Source organism: Oryzias melastigma, linkage group LG9 (assembly GCF_002922805.2).
Source record: "Oryzias melastigma strain HK-1 linkage group LG9, ASM292280v2, whole genome shotgun sequence".
NCBI classification, from domain to species: Eukaryota; Metazoa; Chordata; class Actinopteri; order Beloniformes; family Adrianichthyidae; genus Oryzias; species Oryzias melastigma.
The window spans coordinates 3,702,820-3,721,234 of record NC_050520.1 but is presented as its reverse complement, the minus strand read 5'-3'; the positions used below and the strand labels follow the sequence as shown (position 1 = coordinate 3,721,234).

General features: G+C 44.9%; 3 protein-coding genes across 4 annotated transcripts in view; 2 read left to right on the top strand and 1 right to left on the bottom strand.

Moving 5' to 3' along the window:
- The window catches only part of hs3st1l2 (heparan sulfate (glucosamine) 3-O-sulfotransferase 1-like 2), a 21,967-nt gene extending 13,272 nt beyond the window's left edge, over positions 1–8,695 (top strand). The window contains exons 2-3 of the mRNA XM_024274591.2: positions 4,539–4,881; positions 6,716–8,695. Of these exons, the coding sequence (XP_024130359.1) occupies positions 4,624–4,881; positions 6,716–7,381 (924 nt within the window). The 5' untranslated portion in view covers positions 4,539–4,623 and the 3' untranslated portion in view covers positions 7,382–8,695. The remainder of the gene's footprint in view (positions 1–4,538; positions 4,882–6,715) is intronic.
- Positions 8,696–12,172: 3,477 nt separating this feature from the next.
- LOC112148084 (histone H2A.V) lies at positions 12,173–14,764 on the bottom strand. Of its 2 annotated transcripts, XM_024274881.1 has the most exons (5): positions 14,560–14,764; positions 13,567–13,644; positions 13,337–13,450; positions 13,138–13,267; positions 12,173–13,062 (listed from the first exon to the last, which is right to left on the bottom strand). In XM_024274881.1, the coding sequence occupies exons 1-5, from the start codon at positions 14,560–14,562 to the stop codon at positions 13,001–13,003; spliced, it is 387 nt and encodes a 128-aa protein (XP_024130649.1). In that variant the 5' UTR covers positions 14,563–14,764; the 3' UTR covers positions 12,173–13,000. The 2 variants fall into 2 exon arrangements, with proteins under 2 accessions (XP_024130649.1, XP_024130648.1); XM_024274880.2 differs by having other exon boundaries at positions 13,138–13,450; positions 14,560–14,725.
- Positions 14,765–14,958: 194 nt separating this feature from the next.
- Positions 14,959–17,999, top strand: LOC112148083 (transcriptional activator protein Pur-beta). The gene has a single exon (XM_024274879.2). The coding sequence runs from the start codon at positions 15,295–15,297 to the stop codon at positions 16,210–16,212; it is 918 nt and encodes a 305-aa protein (XP_024130647.1). The 5' UTR covers positions 14,959–15,294; the 3' UTR covers positions 16,213–17,999.
- Positions 18,000–18,415: the final 416 nt, after the last annotated feature.

Below are 18,415 nucleotides of genomic sequence, written 5' to 3'. Positions count from 1 at the left end.
GGGAGGAGCTGCAGTGATGGGAGGAGCTTATGCAGTGATGGGAGGAGCATATGGAGTCATGGGAGGAGCTTATGCCATGTTGGGAGGAGCCAGACCTGTTTGTCTCACATCTACTCTGAGTCTCCTCTGAGAGGAACATCTCCGCATGAGGGTGCAGTTATCATCACCTCTGCAGAAAGGGAGGGCTTCAGACTGAGCAGGTGGGCGGAGTTAGAAGGTGAAGCAGCTGGTGGTGGTGAAACAGAAGGATCAGAGGGTCTTATCAGACTTCCACAGGCCTGCAGATACGACGGGTTTGGCAGCCCTCAGGGGTTCGCCGCGGTGCCCCCCACCAGAGACAATATCCTAGCGGTGGTACATACACTTTACCCCCCGCAGACGCAGCGCTGATGCTGGCACACGTCTACCTCCATGCCCCCCTCCCTGTGCAGGATAATCCCCCCAATACCTTCAGACAAAAACACAGGCCTGCAAACAGCCCAGGAACTCAAGAAACATGGTTCTGTCCCAAAATGCAGATGGAGGCATCTGCCTTTCACAGATAATTACCCCCTACACCCCCACATAACCCCCTCCCTCTGCAGCCTCTCTGGATCGTGTTTGTCATTACGGAGAGTTCATGCATCATTAACAGTTTGGCTTCTTGTTGTTGTTTGTGTCGGATCCACACTGCCTTAATGTGAAGCACGAGGCGAGAGCGCGAGCGTGAGCGTGCACGCCGTGATTTATGTGAGGCTCATTGAGCAGAGCCAACGAGCACGCGCACGTGCACAAAGCTACTTTATTCAACTGGAAGAATTTTCTATTCCAGGAAGTTTGAACAAAAACTAAAATAAAGCAGAAAGAAGTTTCTCTCTGAAACATGAAGCTGGATCCTCGTCTACACTGAGAGTTTCAATCATGTGTCTGAGCTGACGTCTGTGGGAAGATTCTATGTGAGATGCTGTTATCTTGTTGTTGTCTTATTTATCAGACAATTATCCTATTTTATGAATGGATTATGGTCTGTCTGATGCTTTTAGAGGATCAGCCTGAGCTGAACTTCAGTGTTTCATCCATTGATCATCACAAAAAATGAAACTAAGAAATCAAATCTGCTGAAACTGCAGAGAAGAAAACGTTTTCTAGAAGCAGAAAAAAGTATCATTCCCTCAGTCCAGTTCTCACAGACAGTCGTGGTTTTTAATTTACTAATTTCAGCTAAATCTGAAGGTTTCGATTCAGCTTCCACAGTAATCTGTATCAGCTTCAGCCAGGAAGCTCTGCTATGTTTATACGAGTGAGTATTTCTACCGGATCTAAAAACAACTTTAAACTAGATATATAACATTAACAGCAACAGTGCTAGTGTGAATGCTGTAAGATGAATGCCAGAGATGCTAGAGATAATAGCTGAAAATGCTGAAACTGAAGCTAAAATTTAAGCTAATTGCCAAAAAATAGAAAAACCTCTAATTTTACCAAAACAGCTAGCATTATGCTAACATATTAGCTAAACTCCAGATTTGCCTAAAGAACTTGAGAAATTTCCATATTTCACAAAACAGTTAGCATGATGCTAACATATTCACATTTGCCTAAAAAACTGAAAAATATATATTTTGTCAACTTTTTTTGTCAAAATATTAGCTAAATTCCAAATTAGCCACACACACAAAAAACTGTCTGAAAATCTAAATTACCTAAAAACAGTTAGTGTAATGTAAACATACTACCTCAACTCCAGATTTACCTAAAGAACTTTGAAAAAAATCTATTTTTGCTAAAACATTTTGGTAGCTATTTTTGTTAAAGCATTAGCTAAACTCCAAATTAGCCTAAAAAACTAGAATACTGTCTAAATTAGCCAGAAACAGCTAGCAGGTAAAATAAAAGCATAAATTACCCTAAAAATCTCTCATTCATTTCCTATGGGGCACATTTTACTCAATATTTCAGAAACTACAAAGTTTATGAACACCAGAAGGACGAGCTGTAATGTCCTGAACAAGCTCAACACCTTGATACCAAGAAATCGCTGAAAAATAATTGAGTCAAAAAATCTACGGCAAGGAGCAGGAGAATCACTATAATTTTAGTTTATTATTTTGATTCCAGAAATTTTGAAAGCTGTTGTGGAACCTGAGTGCAGCAAACAGGAAGCAGAAAGGACAGAACATTTAACAACTTCCTGAAAAAATTGAGTTCTTCATCTTTTCCGTTCAGTGGTCTCCACAGCCAATCAGCTTCCTCCATACCCTTAGATGGCTCCATAAACCTCTCTGGTCCTCTCTAGACCTCAAGACTCAGCATCTCCGTCTCCTCTGGACACGTCTGAACATCTCAGTCTGGACTCTCTGACTCAAACCTCTGAATCTGTATGTCAACTTCAAAACTTTTTTCACTTTCAACTCTTTTTTTTCTGTTGCGATTCTCAAAATTTCAAAATTAAAAACAAAAAAAAACGAGTTAAAAGTAAAAAAAAACAAAGTTTTGAAACTATATTAAAAAAAGTTTTGAAATCGAGATTTTGAGTTTTGAAACCTAAAAAAAAGAACATTTGAAGCTGAAAATATTTAAGTTTATTTTAGAATAAAAGTTTAGGACATTTTAATTTTTTTTTTGCCCAAACACCAATATTTTTTTTAATTTCTTTTATTTGGGTTTCAAATAATATTGGCACTGATTTAGCTCCATAGCGAACCCTCTTTTCTCACAGACGGGGGGTCAGATCTCCGTCCCGCTCATGAGAAGTTCAGCTCAGACTCACCTGAGATCTGCTGCATCATCTGAACGTTCTCAGCATGCAGATGTGACTCCTTCACTTCACCCACAACTTCCTGAACTCGTTTGATTTTCTGCCTCGCATTAATATTTGAAGATCTTTGGACATCATCACTTTCTAAACTTCTTCTGCTCGGACTGCAGAGCGGCTGATGAGGATCAGGGAGAGGTCATCCGTCCGTCAGGAAGTGAAGCTGCAGATGAAAGGAAACCGCTGATCTGTAATCTGTAATCTGGACGTGCAGATTAGAATCCTTTCATCCAAAATTTAACATGAAAGTTTAAAAAAGTTTTAGCTTTCAAATGTCTGCTCTAAACCAAACTTAAAAAGACATAATTATGATTTCTTCACAATGAATCCTCTGAACTTTGTATTTAGTTAGTGGAGCGTCGCCTGATTTTTTTGATTATTTTCATCAAGTCGTTTTTTGGATTTAAACTCTTATTTTGTCTCAACACATTTAAACGTTGCTGTGAAAGATAAAAACTATGGAGCTAAATTGGGGCCAATATTATTTGAATCTTAAATAAAACAAATTACAAAAAATGGTGTTTGGCCATAAAAAAGGTAAAATGTCAGAAACTTCTTGCTAGATTTCAAAATTAAAAATGTTAATTTCAAAACTTTCTTCGTTTAAAATCTGTTTTGTTTTCGATTATTAAAATTTCAGATTCAAAAGCAAAAAAATAAATAAATAAAATTGAGATTTTGAGTTTTAAAACCTAAAAAAACAACATTTGAAGCTGAAAAGTGTTTTTTTTGAATAGCAAAAAGTTTCGTACATTTAAAAAAAATTTTGGGCCAAACACTAATTTTTTTTTCAATTTGTTTTATTTGGGTTTTAAATACTACTGGCCTCAATTTAACTCCAAACAAACAATTTGATCTTTTATCCGCTATAAAAAAACGAAAGCATTTACAACATAGAATTGAGTTGTTTGGACAGTTTCAGGTTCATTGTGGAATTATTCTGTGATATAAAGAAGATTACCATACCTATTTTACCTATTTTTTCCTCTCCTGCCCCTCCCCCAGAGCTGTCAGCGTTAATTAAAAAACGCATCTTTTCTCAATGTCTGCTTATCTGGTAGTTTTATCTCCATAGCAACCATTTAAAGTTTTGTTCGCCTCAGCGTGACGAACAAGTTGATGTAACTTCTAGATGAATCGGCAAAAGTAAATTTTACAATTTCCTTAGCAACAGAGGTTTCTATTAACCACGCCCACATTTCTTACATGTTTATATTGTATGTCATATTGTTTCGCTCAGCTTGAGCCAAAGATTCACGTGTTAAATTTCACGCCGTTTTAGCGAGCTCGCCACACTAACTTCCTTGATTTCTAATATTTTTTCCTACGTTTCTTTGCAGTAAATTAGGCGACAATAAATCAAAATCCCTGAGAGAATTTGTAGAAGGAGATGTTTTTAAGTTCCAGATGGCAGCCTCTTCTGGAGGACAGAAGTTAACAGAACTTCAGCTGAGATTTTGGCCCATTCATTAGTTTAAGGTTTCTCCTGCTGTGATGTCATTTTGGGGGGGAGGGGGAGGGGGAGGGGCCATTCACTGTGTCCAAAATGTATTTTCTCAAAAAAATATTTTGTTTTTTTAATTTGTTTCAGTGAAAGAAACAAAAATATCTCGTAACATCAAAGTCATGATCATTTCAGCTCCAGATTTCCACCTGAAAGCTGAACGTCGTCGTCTTTCCTCGCGGTGCCTCTGGGGGGCGCTGAAGAGGTCGTGACCTCCTTCTCTTTTGTCATTCCTCTCAGGTTGTCAGAGGCTGGTCTCCTGCCTGAGGCCTCCTGCTGCCGGAGGTGCGCGCTCCCCCCCACGTGCACGTGTGCGCGCGGCGCCATGCTGTGGACGCTGCTGCTGGCGCTGCTGCTGCTGCTGCTGCTGCAGGCTCAGCTCTCCGTGTGCTTGAGGGACCTGAGCTCCAGGAGCTTCAGCTCCCCTCTGGAGTCCTCCTCCTCCTCCTCCTCCTCATCCTCCCTCAACGCCACCCAGCAGCGCCTCCCCGGAGCCATCATCATCGGAGTGAGGAAGGGCGGCACCAGGGCGCTGCTGGAGATGCTGAACCTCCACCCTCAGGTGGAGGTGGCCAAGGCTGAGGTAACGCAGGAGCCGCCACTCCGCTGCCATCCACACCTCCTGCTCTGACCTTCATCTGAGGCAGAGGAGGAGAAACATCCTCGAAAACTTTGATGAGTGAACACAGTAAACTTAGAGAAAGAATTCCCCCCAAAACAAAAGTGTTGATGAACAATAAAGTTTTTGTTGGGAGATCTGAACACGTTGGAGCAACAGGATCTATTGCTGCTGCTGAAACACGACCAGCAAACAGCAGATAGATGTTTGCTAAATGTTACACAAAGGTCCGACTCGTATGGAGCTAAACTGGGGACAATATTATTTGAAGCCCAAATAAAACAAATTGAAAAAATGTTGGTGTAAAATAAAATAAATAAATGTCTGAAAGTTTTTGCTATTCTAAAATAAACTTAATTATTTTCTGCTTCAAATGTTCTTTTTTTAGGTTTCGAAATTCAAAATTGCATTTTCAAAACTTTTCTTTCAGTATAAAATCTTTTTTTCACTTTCCATTATTTTTTCATTTTCAGTTTCGGAAGATTCATATTTGAAAATAAAAAAAAAAGTTGAAATTGAAAAAAAAGTTCCTCAATTGACATTTTGAGTTTTGAAAACCTAGAAAAAAGTTTTCGACATTTTCTTTTTTTTTTGGGCCAAACACCAATATTTTTTCAATTAGTTTTATTTGGGTTTCAAACAATGTGGGCCTCCATTTAGCTCCATAGACGGGGTCTTCATGGGTTCTGAGTGCAGCCGCTGCTTCAGTTAATGGAGTTCTTCTCCAGATGATTCGTTGAAGTAAACTGTTGTTTCTCCGGCAACAACAGGTTCAGTCTGCAGCCAGAGAAGGATGAGGTTATGGTAGAACTGTCACGCTGGACGATGGAGTGGAGCTCACATGGGTTAGTTAAGGTGGAAATAACCAATCAGCAAACCAGGTTTGGTGCTGACCTGTGACTTGGTCAAGTCATGAGCAGGTAGAACTAGGAGATGACCTGAAGGGTAAAAGTCTTCAGCCCATTCTGGCTATAAAACACTTTAAAGCCAACAGTCCCGTCCATAAATCTTACTGAACACATGCCGCTCTGCAGAAACTATGTCCTAGAAAACGACAGTTTCTTTAAATTTTGTCTAAAAACATCACCATCCTAATTTAAAGACCACTGGAAACGCTTTGAGAAGAGATCAGAAGATGATTGGAGAGGGACTTTAACAACATTGAAACATCACTACCCACAATGCAAAGGGGCAAGGCTTCTGTCACTTATGAGATCTGTGAAACAGGATTACAGAAGGCTGGAAAACTCCTCCAGCAGTTTCTTTCTTGTTAAATCTCTCAAAGTTCAAACCTTCATAGAGAATTAAATCCAGGATTACAGAATAAGAGACAAAGATCTGATCAAGATCAAAGATTTATGTGGATTTATGTATAGAAGACACAGACAAGGTTAGCAGCCAATCAGGACACAGAAAACAATGTGCTGTAAAAAACATACGACGCAACATTTCACTGAAATAAATCTGCAAAGCAGTGAGACCACAAACACTGCAGAGGATTCTGGTCGTAAACCGTTGAGTTGGTTCACCTCCAGATGTTAAACCAGCCAGAATGAGTGGATCACAGCGTTTTAAAATGTGGGTCTAGACGGGTTTGTCTGCATCGGCTTAAGTGGGAACTCAGTGGATTAGCTTGCTATGCTAGTCAGCTGCACAGCGGACAGCGCAGAAAGCTAGCTCACTACAGCTAACTGTCGGTTCAATACAGTGGAGCTTGCTAGCATGCTACATTGAAGCTTGCTAGCTCGCCATGCTGTCACAGAGACTCATCTGGGGCTCTCCCCTTCTGTCCCCAAAGGTGCACTTCTTCAACGTGGAGGAGCATTTCCGCCGCGGTCTGGACTGGTACCGGGCCCAGATGCCCTTCACCCTCCCGGGTCAGCTGACCCTGGAGAAGACCCCCGGCTATTTCGCGTCTCCTCTGGTTCCTGCGCGGGTCTGGGACACGAACCCGGCCGTCCGGCTGCTGCTCATCGTGCGCGACCCGGCGGAGAGGCTGGTGTCCGACTACACTCAAGTCCTCCACAACCGGCTGACGCAGCACAAGCCCTACCAGCCTCTGGAGCGGCTGCTGCTGCGCCGCGGCCGCATCGACCCGGCCTACAAGGCGCTGCAGAGGAGCCTGTACCACCAGCACCTGGCCCGCTGGCTGGAGGTCTTCCCCCGGGCTCAGATCCACGTGGTGGACGGCGACGCCCTCATCCGGGACCCGTTCCCCGAGCTGAGGAAGGCCGAGGAGTTCCTGGAGCTGCCGCCCCGGATCGACCCCGGAAACTTCTACTTCAACAGCACCAAGGGCTTCTACTGCCTGCTGACCGCCGGACACGACAAGTGCCTGGACGAGTCCAAAGGCCGGCCGCACGCCCCGCTCAGCGCCGCCGCCCTGAAGCAGCTCTGCCGCTTCTTCAGGAAGCCCAACAAGATGTTCTTTGAGATGGTGGGGAGGTCCTTCTCCTGGTGCTGATCCGGAGACTCTTTCCGGACCCTGACAGGCCGGCGGGTCCTGGACAGACAGGAAGTGTGCTGAACACGAGACCTGCAGACGCCCTCTGACCTTCACTGTTGCACTAAACGCAGAAAGAGTCAATCACTGTAAAGAGACAGGAAGTGCTTGTGTGTGTGTGTTTGTGTGTTTGTGTGTTTGTGTGTTTGTGTGTTTGTGTGTTTGTGTGTTTGTGTGTGTGTGTGTGTGTTTGTGTGTTTGTGTGTGTGTGTTTGTGTGTTTGTGTGTTTGTGTGTTTGTGTGTTTGTGTGTGTGTGTGTTTGTGTGTTTGTGTGTTTGTGTGTTTGCGTGTTTGCGTGTTTGTGTGTTTGTGTGTTTGTGTCGTCTTCAGTTTTCACTCTTTACTTTGTGAAGTTTTTTACCTCTGAAGGTGTTTGTGTTTTTTTCCTAATAAAAACTCTGCAGTTGTGCAGCTCTGAGGGTCCATCAAGCAGCTGACAGGTGCAGAAACGTGGACGGGGACGGGCTCCGCCCCACGTCCTCGCCACGCCAGGGATCAAAGGCAGCGGGATGCGTGACAGCGCCGCCTCTCTCCTGCGGAGGAAGCACGGCGAGCGCTCAGGCGAACGCACCTGGAGGTCAGCAGAAGGCCTCAGATCCTGCAGTTCAAAGACATGAAAGGACCCCCCCACCCCCCCCCCCACGCAGGAGGAGCCCGGGAAAACGGCGTTCCCGCTTTCACGCTGTCAGAATCACTCCTGCTCCGAGTCTTCGTCCTGAAGAGTTTCTCCTGCAAACGTCGGATCAGATGTGAGACTCGAACCGAACGTCCATCCAAACCAGAACCTCCAGCAGAACGCTGTGGAGACACCAGGCCAGAACCTTTCAGATGATCCACCAAAACGCTGAGTCTGCAAAGACGCCGGATGGAAACCTCTGACAGTGAAGCTTCTCATCATCAAACCTTCTGATTCGGTTTCACTTCAGGATTCAGAAAAGCTTGAAGAAATGATCAAAACACAAACAAACTAAAAAAGTGTCTTTCTGAGGATAAAAACCTCCAGAATTTGTGGTTTTCTCACATCTAAAACGTCTTCCTGGTCCTGAAGCCAAAGCCCCTCACCATCACACTCCCACCTCCATGTCTCTGAACCTCAGCTGTTTCTTTGTCCTTCATCTCTCCATGTCTGTCCAGAAATCTCCGTCTGACTGTTGGATCCTGAACTCTGAGCTTAACCGGGTCGTGTGTTCTGCTGCTGCTCTCAGAACCTCCTGGAGGAGGAGAAAGAGAACTCCTCCTCCTGTTCTTAGGGTTCCTCCTGTTCTTAGGGTTCCTCCTCCTGTTCTTACGGTTCCTCCTGTTCTTACGGTTCCTCCTGTTCTTCGGGTTCCTCCTGTTCTTAGGGTTCCTTCTCCTGTTCTTAGGGTTCCTCCTGTTCTTAGGGTTCCTTCTCCTGTTCTTAGGGTTCCTTCTCCTGTTCTTAGGGTTCCTCCTCCTGTTCTTAGGGTTCCTCCTCCTGTTCTTAGGGTTCCTCCTCCTGTTCTTAGGGTTCCTCCTGTTCTTACGGTTCCTCTTGCCTGAGAACGTCTTTCAGCTCCACAAATATCTGAACGTCGCTGAAGATAACTTACTGCTGACCCACCAGGAGTGAATGTGAACCTGTCAGGATGGAGGTTTATGGAGGAGAATTTCATCAACTGTTTATGAAAGATTTAATAAGATGATGAGAAAACTTGAACTAAGATCTAAAGGACCTGAACCACGACAGAGCAGTGAAGAGGAGAGGTTCTGACAGAGTCAGGAACAGACCGCTCCGGTTTGAAGTGTCGGGAGGAGAATGAGAGCTGAAGGTTGACCTGCGCTCGCCACTCGCCACGGCGCTCCTCGTTCTGATGAACCTGTGAAGACAAACGCAGCAGAAGTGAGAGCAGACGGCTGATTGAAGATGTGAGGCGGCTCCGCCTTTCCCGCGTTCCCTCAGAGAGACTCACGGCGTGGACAGCATTCCCGCCGCCACGCTCAATCAGCTGCGTCTTACAGCTTCCTCTGCAGCAGATGCTTTGGTTCGGCTGAAACTCAGGAGTAAAATCTGCTTCATAGTTTCAGAAAATCAGTGATTTCAAAATGAAAATGAGGGAAATCTGACATTTGAGGAACAACCAGCTTCAAAGACACCACCAGTCAAAGTTTTGGGTTTTTTTTAGGTTTTTCTTTTTCTTTTTGGTTACTAATAATTGCTGCTACACAAAATTAACAAAAAAAGTCTAAAAACATTTTAAAAGCCCAGAAGAAAACTGTTCTTCAGGGTTAAAATGAAACGTGAAGCACAAAAGAGTAAAAAAGGAAAATTTCTCCCAAGTCAATGAAAATAATGTCAAAGCAGATTTTACTAAGAAGTCTTTTTATTTCTCCACAAACCTTCTGAAACAAAATGAGAAATTCACAAATCCGAGAGCTTTCATCACAACAGAAAATACAGTTAAAAGAGATTTAATTTGTAAATGTAATACTAATAAAACTAGATATGCATCATTACCTGTGACAGTGGGAATGCTGTTAGCTGGATTTAGCTGCTGAAGATGCTGAAACTGATGATTAAAAACACTGAAGCTGAAATCACTGAAGAAAACAGCTGAAAGCTCTAAAGCTTCTTTTAGGCTAAAATATTAGCTAAGTCAGAACTTGGTTGTGTTTGAGGAGAAACCAAAAGGCCGGATCAGGATGGGAGAAGAATCCAGGATCTGGACGCTGACGCACCAACAAACAGAAGATCTGCGTTTAGCTTGTTTGTATAATCCGGCCGTTCCAGAGGAATGTCACGCTGACGTCACCGGGAAAAATGTCACATTACTGTCCTTCAAATGTCACTGGGAGAGAAAAAACGAAGGAGACCTTTGAAGAAGGAGGACGTGGAGTTCAGTGGAACAAATCTTTGATGAAATGTTCCTGCAGCAAACGACCCCACGACCTGCTGAGAGGCCAGAAACACGCATGACAGGACGCCACGGCTCTCCGGGTCGACCTCGGAACGCTGCAGCTCCAGATGATCCAGCAACATCAGCTCCAGCTGTGAGAGCCGTGAAGCTGAATGACGTTTGCTTCTTCCAGCTTCTGTCTGAACAGAAAAACATCATTTGTATCCCAATGAAATACTGGAAAAGTTACATTTCCTGTGATGATCCCAGAGCGAACGCCTTTTGATGAAAGTAGTCGCTGAAGATGCTGAAGCTTTTGGCTGAAAATGGTGACGCAATTTTCTTTAACTGCTGAAGGCATAAATGCAAAAGCTAAATGTTAAACTTACTAAAATATTTGAAATGGCATTAAAGAACAACAAGAGTGCTGAGGTTGATCTAAACTTCTGAAAATTTGTAGTAAATTTGATTAAAATCCCTAATGCCGATTTTGCAAAAATATTGAGTGTGTTGCTTATATACTAGGTAAACTCCAGATTATCCACGTTTTTACAAAATAAAGGGAAATCTGTGCTTTTATTTTTGAAAGGGTTCTGTATTCACTGGGGGTGTGACAATTAATCCATTAATTGAAAGATCAATTTCTAGAATCCTAATGGATCCGTCTAATCATATATCACTATCAAATCATTTCTCGATGAAATAAACCAGTGATGTGGATATTCAGTAGCAGCTGTTGATCTCTGAGTCTCACTGTGGAAGTTTGGGATAAAGATGTCCTGGATCCATTGGAGCGAATCGGATCCAAATGAAAATATTGATCGGATCGTCGACCAAAACCATGAAATGGATGGAATTGTTGGTGAACTGAGTCGTTCCACCTCCAGTGTCGATGGTTTGAGTCTCGGTCTGCCTCAGAGAAGAGTCAGGACAGACAGCTGCTGGCGGCCCTGTTGGCTCATCGTCAGAGGTGGGAGGAACATCTCCATCTGAGAACCTGACAGGAAGTGGGAGTCTTCTGTCGGAGCTGCCGGTTTCCTGCTGCCGTCCCTCGTCCCTCTGCATCATCTTCAGACCATGAAAAGATCTTCAGGACGTTGAGCGTTTCAACGACACGTTTAAAGGATCAAAATATTCTCCTGTTACAGTCCACAGAAAATGGTCTTAAAGTTTGAGCTCAGGAGCAACGCCAAGAGAAATGAAGCTAAGAGCCTTTCAAAATAAGAGCACTTAAAAGTTTGAAAGTTTCATTGACATCAAATCAATACCAAGTCTTTAGAATCCAACCAAAATGTAAAAGTGTAAACTCTGGTTTTGGTCTCAGCTTGTGTTCCTCTATTTGTGTTTTTAAATCTTTTTGTTTTACAAAATTTATCTCAACCTTTAAATGCAGAACATTTGCACAACAAAAAGTTATCTTTTTTTTTTTTTTCAAAATGTAAACCTGAGAAGAACCCCCCTACCCTCCACAAGGTAGGAGTTTTTTATTTACAAAGGTTTATGATCTACTTGTGTCATTTTAAGTCAAAGAAATCAGATTTTTTTTTATCTTTCCATCTAAACATTAAATGTTTTTGTACTTTTCTGTTCCTCCATTTAACTCAAACTTCTTCAAATCAAAACCCAAATGTGGGGAAATCCCAAATGCTTTCAGATTTTGTCAAAACTGGAAGTTTTCAGACTCACTGAGGATTCATCAGGAACGTGTACTCTGGCGCCCCCTGCTGGACCTGCAGTGTTACCGCTTGTTTGCTTCACTGAAAATAACTTTTTTAAAGAAACTTTGACCAAGTAAAAATGTAAAAAGTGAAGCCGGTTTCCTGCATGTGTGATTAGAGAACCTCCCAAAACGAGTGTGAGTGACGTCCTGAAGCAGAAGTGTCAAACCACGCCAGGTCAACATGCCAAGGGTTTTTATTCAAAGATAAAAGACGCAGCGTCTTCAACACATCGCTCTTAGAAAAGGCTTTGACGTCTGCTCTTCAAAAAACATGACGGTCAAGTAAGGACAGTTCAGTTAGGTATTGCAGGTAAATGTTTGAAGCTCCGCCCCCCTCAAGCACCTGGTTCCAGGTTCTGATGGCAAGTTACCGGCAGTGCGTTTTCCCACAGTGAAGATGCGGCACGTCGAGTCTGACCGACGGTTTCAAGTTTAACAAGTTCAAAATGCTGTAAACATTCAGACAAACACTGCAGAAGACGGTCACAGTCAGCGATTGGAAGTTCTGATGGAAATAAAAGCCCAACTTTTCATACATCAATGTTTGTGCAGTTTAAGATCAATACAATAAAAGTGGAAAACAAACCAGAAGCACCTGGAACATTTAGCTGCTCATACCCACTTCACCGCCTGAAACAATCCACTCCATAAAAAGCTGTTTTAGCAAATGTTTTCACTTCAGGAAAAATAACCACAAAACAAGACCTCTTTATATAAAAAATGGTTTTTAACATTTTTTCAGTATAAAACATTACAGATTGTGAAGCCAATCAAACAAATTCACCATCAACAGTTTAAATTGTGAATTCCCAGTCAAACGTTCTACAATAAAATACAAAGGGTTGTTAGGGATGTTTTGTACTTTCTCTAATGATGGGAAAAATAGAACACAAAGCCTAACAATCACTCTTCGCTGCTATAATATTAATAATAGAAAAAAACAAATGTGAACTCCTGGTCCAAAAAGATAACCCAAGTCCAAAAATTTCTGGTCAGCGCGGCGTCTATGCAGTCTTCTGCTGGCCCTTCTTCCCGATGAGGGATTTGTGGATGTGGGGAATGACACCTGCAAGCAAACCGGACCGTTTGTTACACGTTTCACAAAGACTGCAGCGTTTACTCGAAGGAAAAGAAACCTCACCTCCACCGGCAATCGTTGCCTTGATAAGAGAGTCCAACTCTTCATCACCACGGATCGCCAGCTGCAAATGCCGGGGAGTGATACGCTTCACCTTCAAGTCTTTGGAGGCGTTTCCTGCCAACTCTAGTACCTGTTCATAGTTCATGAATGAGTCCAAAACATCCGGAGCAGCCGTTAGCGGATCGTTCTGGAGGCTTACCTCAGCGGTGAGGTACTCCAGGATGGCAGCGCTGTACACGGCCGCTGTGGCTCCAACACGACCGTGGCTGGTTGTGCGGGTCTTCAAGTGCCTGTGGATACGACCCACTGGGAACTGAGACGGAGACGGCGGTTAACACCACAAACCAAAGCAGCACAAGCTCTCTGATTGGGCAGGTGCGCTCAACACCTGCAGCGGAGCCACAAACTGACAGATCTGCTGATATTTACCTGCAGCCCAGCCCTCTGGGAGCGAGAAACCGCCTTCGCCTTGGCCTTCCCGCTGTCTTTTCCTGCCTTTCCTCCAGCCTGGATGAGCAGAAAACATTCAAAACGAGCCACAAAGTGAGAAAAACGAGAGCAATCCACATATTTAAGGGCAAATAGTTCTATTAAAATATATAGGACTTTTAATCAAAACCTTACACTTCACTTTAAATTACAAAGTAAATGCAGGTCATCTAAAGAATAAATGTGAAGTTGAACGTAAAAACAAAAGGGTAACCCGCCGCTGTGCAGCGTTACAGGAGCCGGGAGAGACACGTCCGTTTCCCGCCAATCAAAAATTAAAAACAAATCAAAGGCGGCAATATGAGCGGCCACCGGAAATAAGATGAACTAAAGTCTGTTTTAAATTTTAAGGACCATCTCGATCCAAAAAACGAATAAAACCTCAAAGATGACGATTTTTAGCGAAATGCTCCCGCGTCAAACAAACAAAACAGCGCTCAACTTCACAACAAGTTTCTCAAATAAAAGTTTCTAATGGAGACTCGCGACACCGAGAATCTACAACCGGATTTAAATCGGATTTTATTTTATTTATTTCAATGAAACAGAACCAGGAGCTATTATGAAGGGGACCGTTTAACCGATGGCTAATGCTAGCATGCTAACGCCTCTTTCAGTAGCTTCACATCGAGCCACTTCCAACGGTAACGACTCCAACCGGAGACCAACCCACGACCGAGTACCGGAGCGACCGGAATGACCCACAGCGGCGAACCAGCGGCCCCGCGGGTCCCGGGTCCTCCCGGTGAAGCTAGTCGTCGTGCTAACGCACTAGCTGTCAGTTAGCCTCCGTAGCCTTTCAACTACAAACACTCCGGTCGATTTTTCTCCGCTCACATTCAAAAAGAGCACTTTCTTCAGAGCGCGCTCGCGGCCGCGCAGACGTACCGACGCCACGAGCGTTACATTCAACGTTAACCCGGGCTCACGTACCATTTTTCCGCCTCGTTATTTGATTGTAGAACTGAGTGAAAGGCAAACAATTTCAGCTCCCGAAAGCAAAGAAACAATAAACCCTTTTGCAAATCTTTTGGAAGCAACCCCTCATGGGAGACGGGACGTCCAATCAGCGCGTCTGTTGTTGCTTCGAATCCCGGCTTTGGCCAATCATCGAACAGCTTGTAGAGCGTTCACCCATCCCCCACCTTAAGACCATCGTGCCTGTCTTTGCGCACGGAACCACCGAGTAGGCGGGACCAGCGCGTGTGTGGAATGTCCTTTCAGGGACATCCGTCAAAAAATGATCACAATTTTGCAGATCAAACTTTTTAGCGCAGAAACGAATGGAATCCTTTCACGTGCGCGTTGTTTTAGACAAAGATGATCCCGAAAAATTTTCGGAAAATCAGCGGAAAGACAAACCAGAATTTAGTGTTATCTTTAAAAATGTGTTTTAAATAATCGAGGATGCGTGTTAATAAATGTAAATAAAATCCACAGGAATGTCCTCCAGAAGGTGGTCCCGTTCAGTTGACAGACGTGACAAAGGACCAATGAACACTCGAGCTAGCTGCCTGAGTTCGTGATTGGCAGCTCCAGTGGCCAATCAGAGCTCGGCATCCCGCGGTCGTTCCTTCTGCTACCTCGGCAATCAAGGGGAGAGGAAAGGCGAGGAGGGGAGGGGTTGGGGTCAAAGATACGCAGAGAAACGGGCTGCTGGTGGCGAAGATGGCGGATGGGGACAGTGGCAGCGAGCGCGGAGGCAGCAGCGGCGGCGGCGGCGGCGGGGGAGGCGGCGGGTTCCAGCACTACCAGCGGGAGCCGGAGACTCAGGAGTTGGCCTCGAAGCGGCTGGACATTCAGAACAAGCGCTTCTACCTGGACGTGAAGCAGAACGCCAAAGGCCGGTTCATCAAAATCGCCGAGGTCGGAGCCGGGGGCTCCAAAAGTCGGCTGACCCTCTCCATGTCAGTGGCGGCGGAGTTCCGCGACTACCTGGGAGACTTCATAGAGCACTACGCCCAGCTCGGGCCTAGCACCCCGGAGCAGATTGCTCAGTCATCCGGCGGCGATGACTCCGGGCCTCGGCGGGCCTTGAAGAGCGAGTTTCTGGTGCGGGAGAACCGTAAATACTACCTCGACCTGAAGGAGAACCAGCGCGGCCGCTTCCTCCGCATCCGGCAGACCGTCAACCGAGGCCCCGGCTTCGGCGTCGGGGTGGGCGGCATCCCCGGCGCCGGCCTGCAGGCCGGGCAGACCATCGCCCTCCCGGCTCAGGGCTTGATAGAGTTCCGCGACGCGCTGGCCAAGCTGATAGACGACTACGGCGGAGACGACGACGAGCTGGCGGGCGGCGGCGCCGGGTCGTACAGCGAGCTCCCGGAGGGGACGTCGATCATGGTGGACTCCAAGCGCTTCTTCTTCGACGTGGGATCCAACAAGTACGGAGTTTTCCTGCGGGTGAGCGAAGTGAAGCCCAGCTACAGAAACTCGATCACGATCCCCTTCAAGGCGTGGAGCAAGTTCGGGGGCGCGTTCAGCCGCTACGCCGAGGAAATGAAAGAGATCCAGGAGCGGCACCGGGACAAGATGTACGAGCGGAGAGCCGGCGAGGAGTCGGAGGGGGACGACGTGGACGACGACTGACGGCCGGCCGGACGGAGGGACGGCGAGCAGCGAGCTGTCACCGCGATGCAAAGCTGGAGATGAACGCCGAGCGAGGAACCTGCATGACCAACCGAACCGAACCTATATCTGACTGAGAACTGTCTGTCTATGTAAGAGATTCATGTTATAAAGTTTAGGTGGATGTTCTAGATAAACGATGCAGACTGCTTAGTCAGCTCTTCTATGAGATTCCCCATTGATTTTAAAAGCATATATATATATATTTACACATATATATCTATACATATAGATAGATATATATATCTATTGATTGTCATTCGTTAACCTCACCTGTAGCCCAATAAGTTTGTCAGAGACCTAACGGTCCCCCTGCCACTTCCTGGTTTCTATCCAATGGTAAGAGCTCGTTCAGCGCTGACCTGTAATCCCGTGTGAGGAACGTTACTGAAACCAGCAGGTGCCGAGCTCGAGCACCGCTCACCTGGCTGTGTGTTTTGTCTTGTATTGACGTGTGACGGCGGCTCGCCCGGACAAGCCCCCAAGTTGTCCAAGCCGCCGTCCGGGCTTCACCGCCGGTGATCTATCGCAAGCACACGGCTCATTTGGATTCACCGCACAGTCCCCGCCCACCTGTCCTCACGCCCTCCCTCAGGTGCTGATCTGCGGTGAGGCCCCGCCCACTTGTGGCTTGTCTCAGGGCTGAGAAATCCCATCCGTGTGTCGGGGTTACCTGTGCCTGCGCGTCATCTCCAGGAGGCCCCGTTTGACCTTCGTGACCTCCTCGTTGAAGGAGGCGCCGCGCTCGGGCCTTTGCTCTTTGGGGTCTCCCCGTTCTTAGGGTGCATCATCTGGATCCTCTAACCTTGAACTCAGACCATGAGTGACTGAAGCAACGTTCAGTCTGATTGTAACCGAAAATTAGGTGCTTTTGGAAAAGGAACCCCTCAATGGGGGGTTGTACCTAAATATATATAATATACATGTATACTGAAAGAGATTTACTAACTCAAATCATAAGTATAGATAGAAATATTTTTCAAAAGAGATATATTGAACTATGTCTTGGAGACATTTATTAGATACCGCTGCCTGAAGTGGCTTATTTAAAACACTAAACTCGGCTGCAGCCGTCCAGCTGCATTTCAGAACCGCTTTGTTTTGTTCCTTAACCTTTCTTTTATTCCTTAGAGGAAAGAGTTAAAGCGATTTGGTCGGGCCGTTTGTAAAGACGACTGCCCTTCCGCACACTCAGCACTTCGTTAGCGCGTCCTCCGGTCCGGCGCCGGGCTCCTCCCCTTTTACCTTGGTTTGTTTGCCTCCATCGTGATGACATCCCGGCGTCCTGCGCTCCTCAGAATCCCATCTTTTTTTTGCATGCCTGCTCTGGTGCGGAGCTGCCTTTGTGTTCTTTTCTGGTTGCTGTATGCTGATATTTATCCTTTTTTTGATAGCGGTTTCAAGTTTTCTTTCTGCAATAGACTTAAAGTTTACTTCTCAGAAAAAGAGCCACAACGTCCCCGCACTTTGGGGAAACGTCACTTTCATTGTCCCACTTCCTTCGGTGTGTAAACCTCTCGTTGAAACTGACTCACTTTGACACAGCAGACGAAACGCCATGTGGAGAAACATCCAACTGGGAGCAATAGTTTTTCTCATGTTTTCTATGGATATCGATGCTTATATTGAACTCCATCCTCCTTCTGTACTGTGTTACGTGAATGGCAGCTGTTTCAGTCATGTGTGTTCTGCTGTAATATTCTACCAAGTTCCTTTCAACGAGAAATAAAAAAGGTTTTTGCTCAGGACACGTGTGGAACCTTTTATTCCTGTTATGAACCGGTTCTTTCACCTCAAAACGTGAATGAAATGATAAATTCATCAAGATCTGTGAAAGTTCAATAAACGGAAAACATCCTGAACTTCAGGTACTTTTAGAAACTGCTTCAATTAATAAAAATCAATATTATAATAAAATAATACAGTTAATATCTGATGCCTTTTTCTTGACTAATAAATGCAAAACATTTCCAGTGAATTCATCAAATCTTATAGAACTGACAGTTTTCAACAGCTTGTTGGGAATTTACAAATACTGAAATTAAAACACTTGAGATTCTTTAAATACATTTATTTTTTAAGAGTAACTAATACCAATGAGAAATTCTAAAAATACACAATATTACTGTAAATTCATGGAACTGGGACGGCTTTTACACAGCTT

Coding starts and splice junctions, on each gene's coding strand:
- LOC112148084 (XM_024274880.2), bottom strand. Junction 13,451..13,566: donor CCCAGAGGGCTGGGCTGCAG/GTAAATATCAGC, acceptor TCTCCGTCTCAG/TTCCCAGTGGGTCGTATCCA. Junction 13,063..13,137: donor GGCAACGATTGCCGGTGGAG/GTGAGGTTTCTT, acceptor GTTTGCTTGCAG/GTGTCATTCCCCACATCCAC.
- LOC112148083 (XM_024274879.2), top strand. CDS start 15,295: ATGGCGGATGGGGACAGTGGCAGCGAGCGCGGAGGCAGCAGCGGCGGC.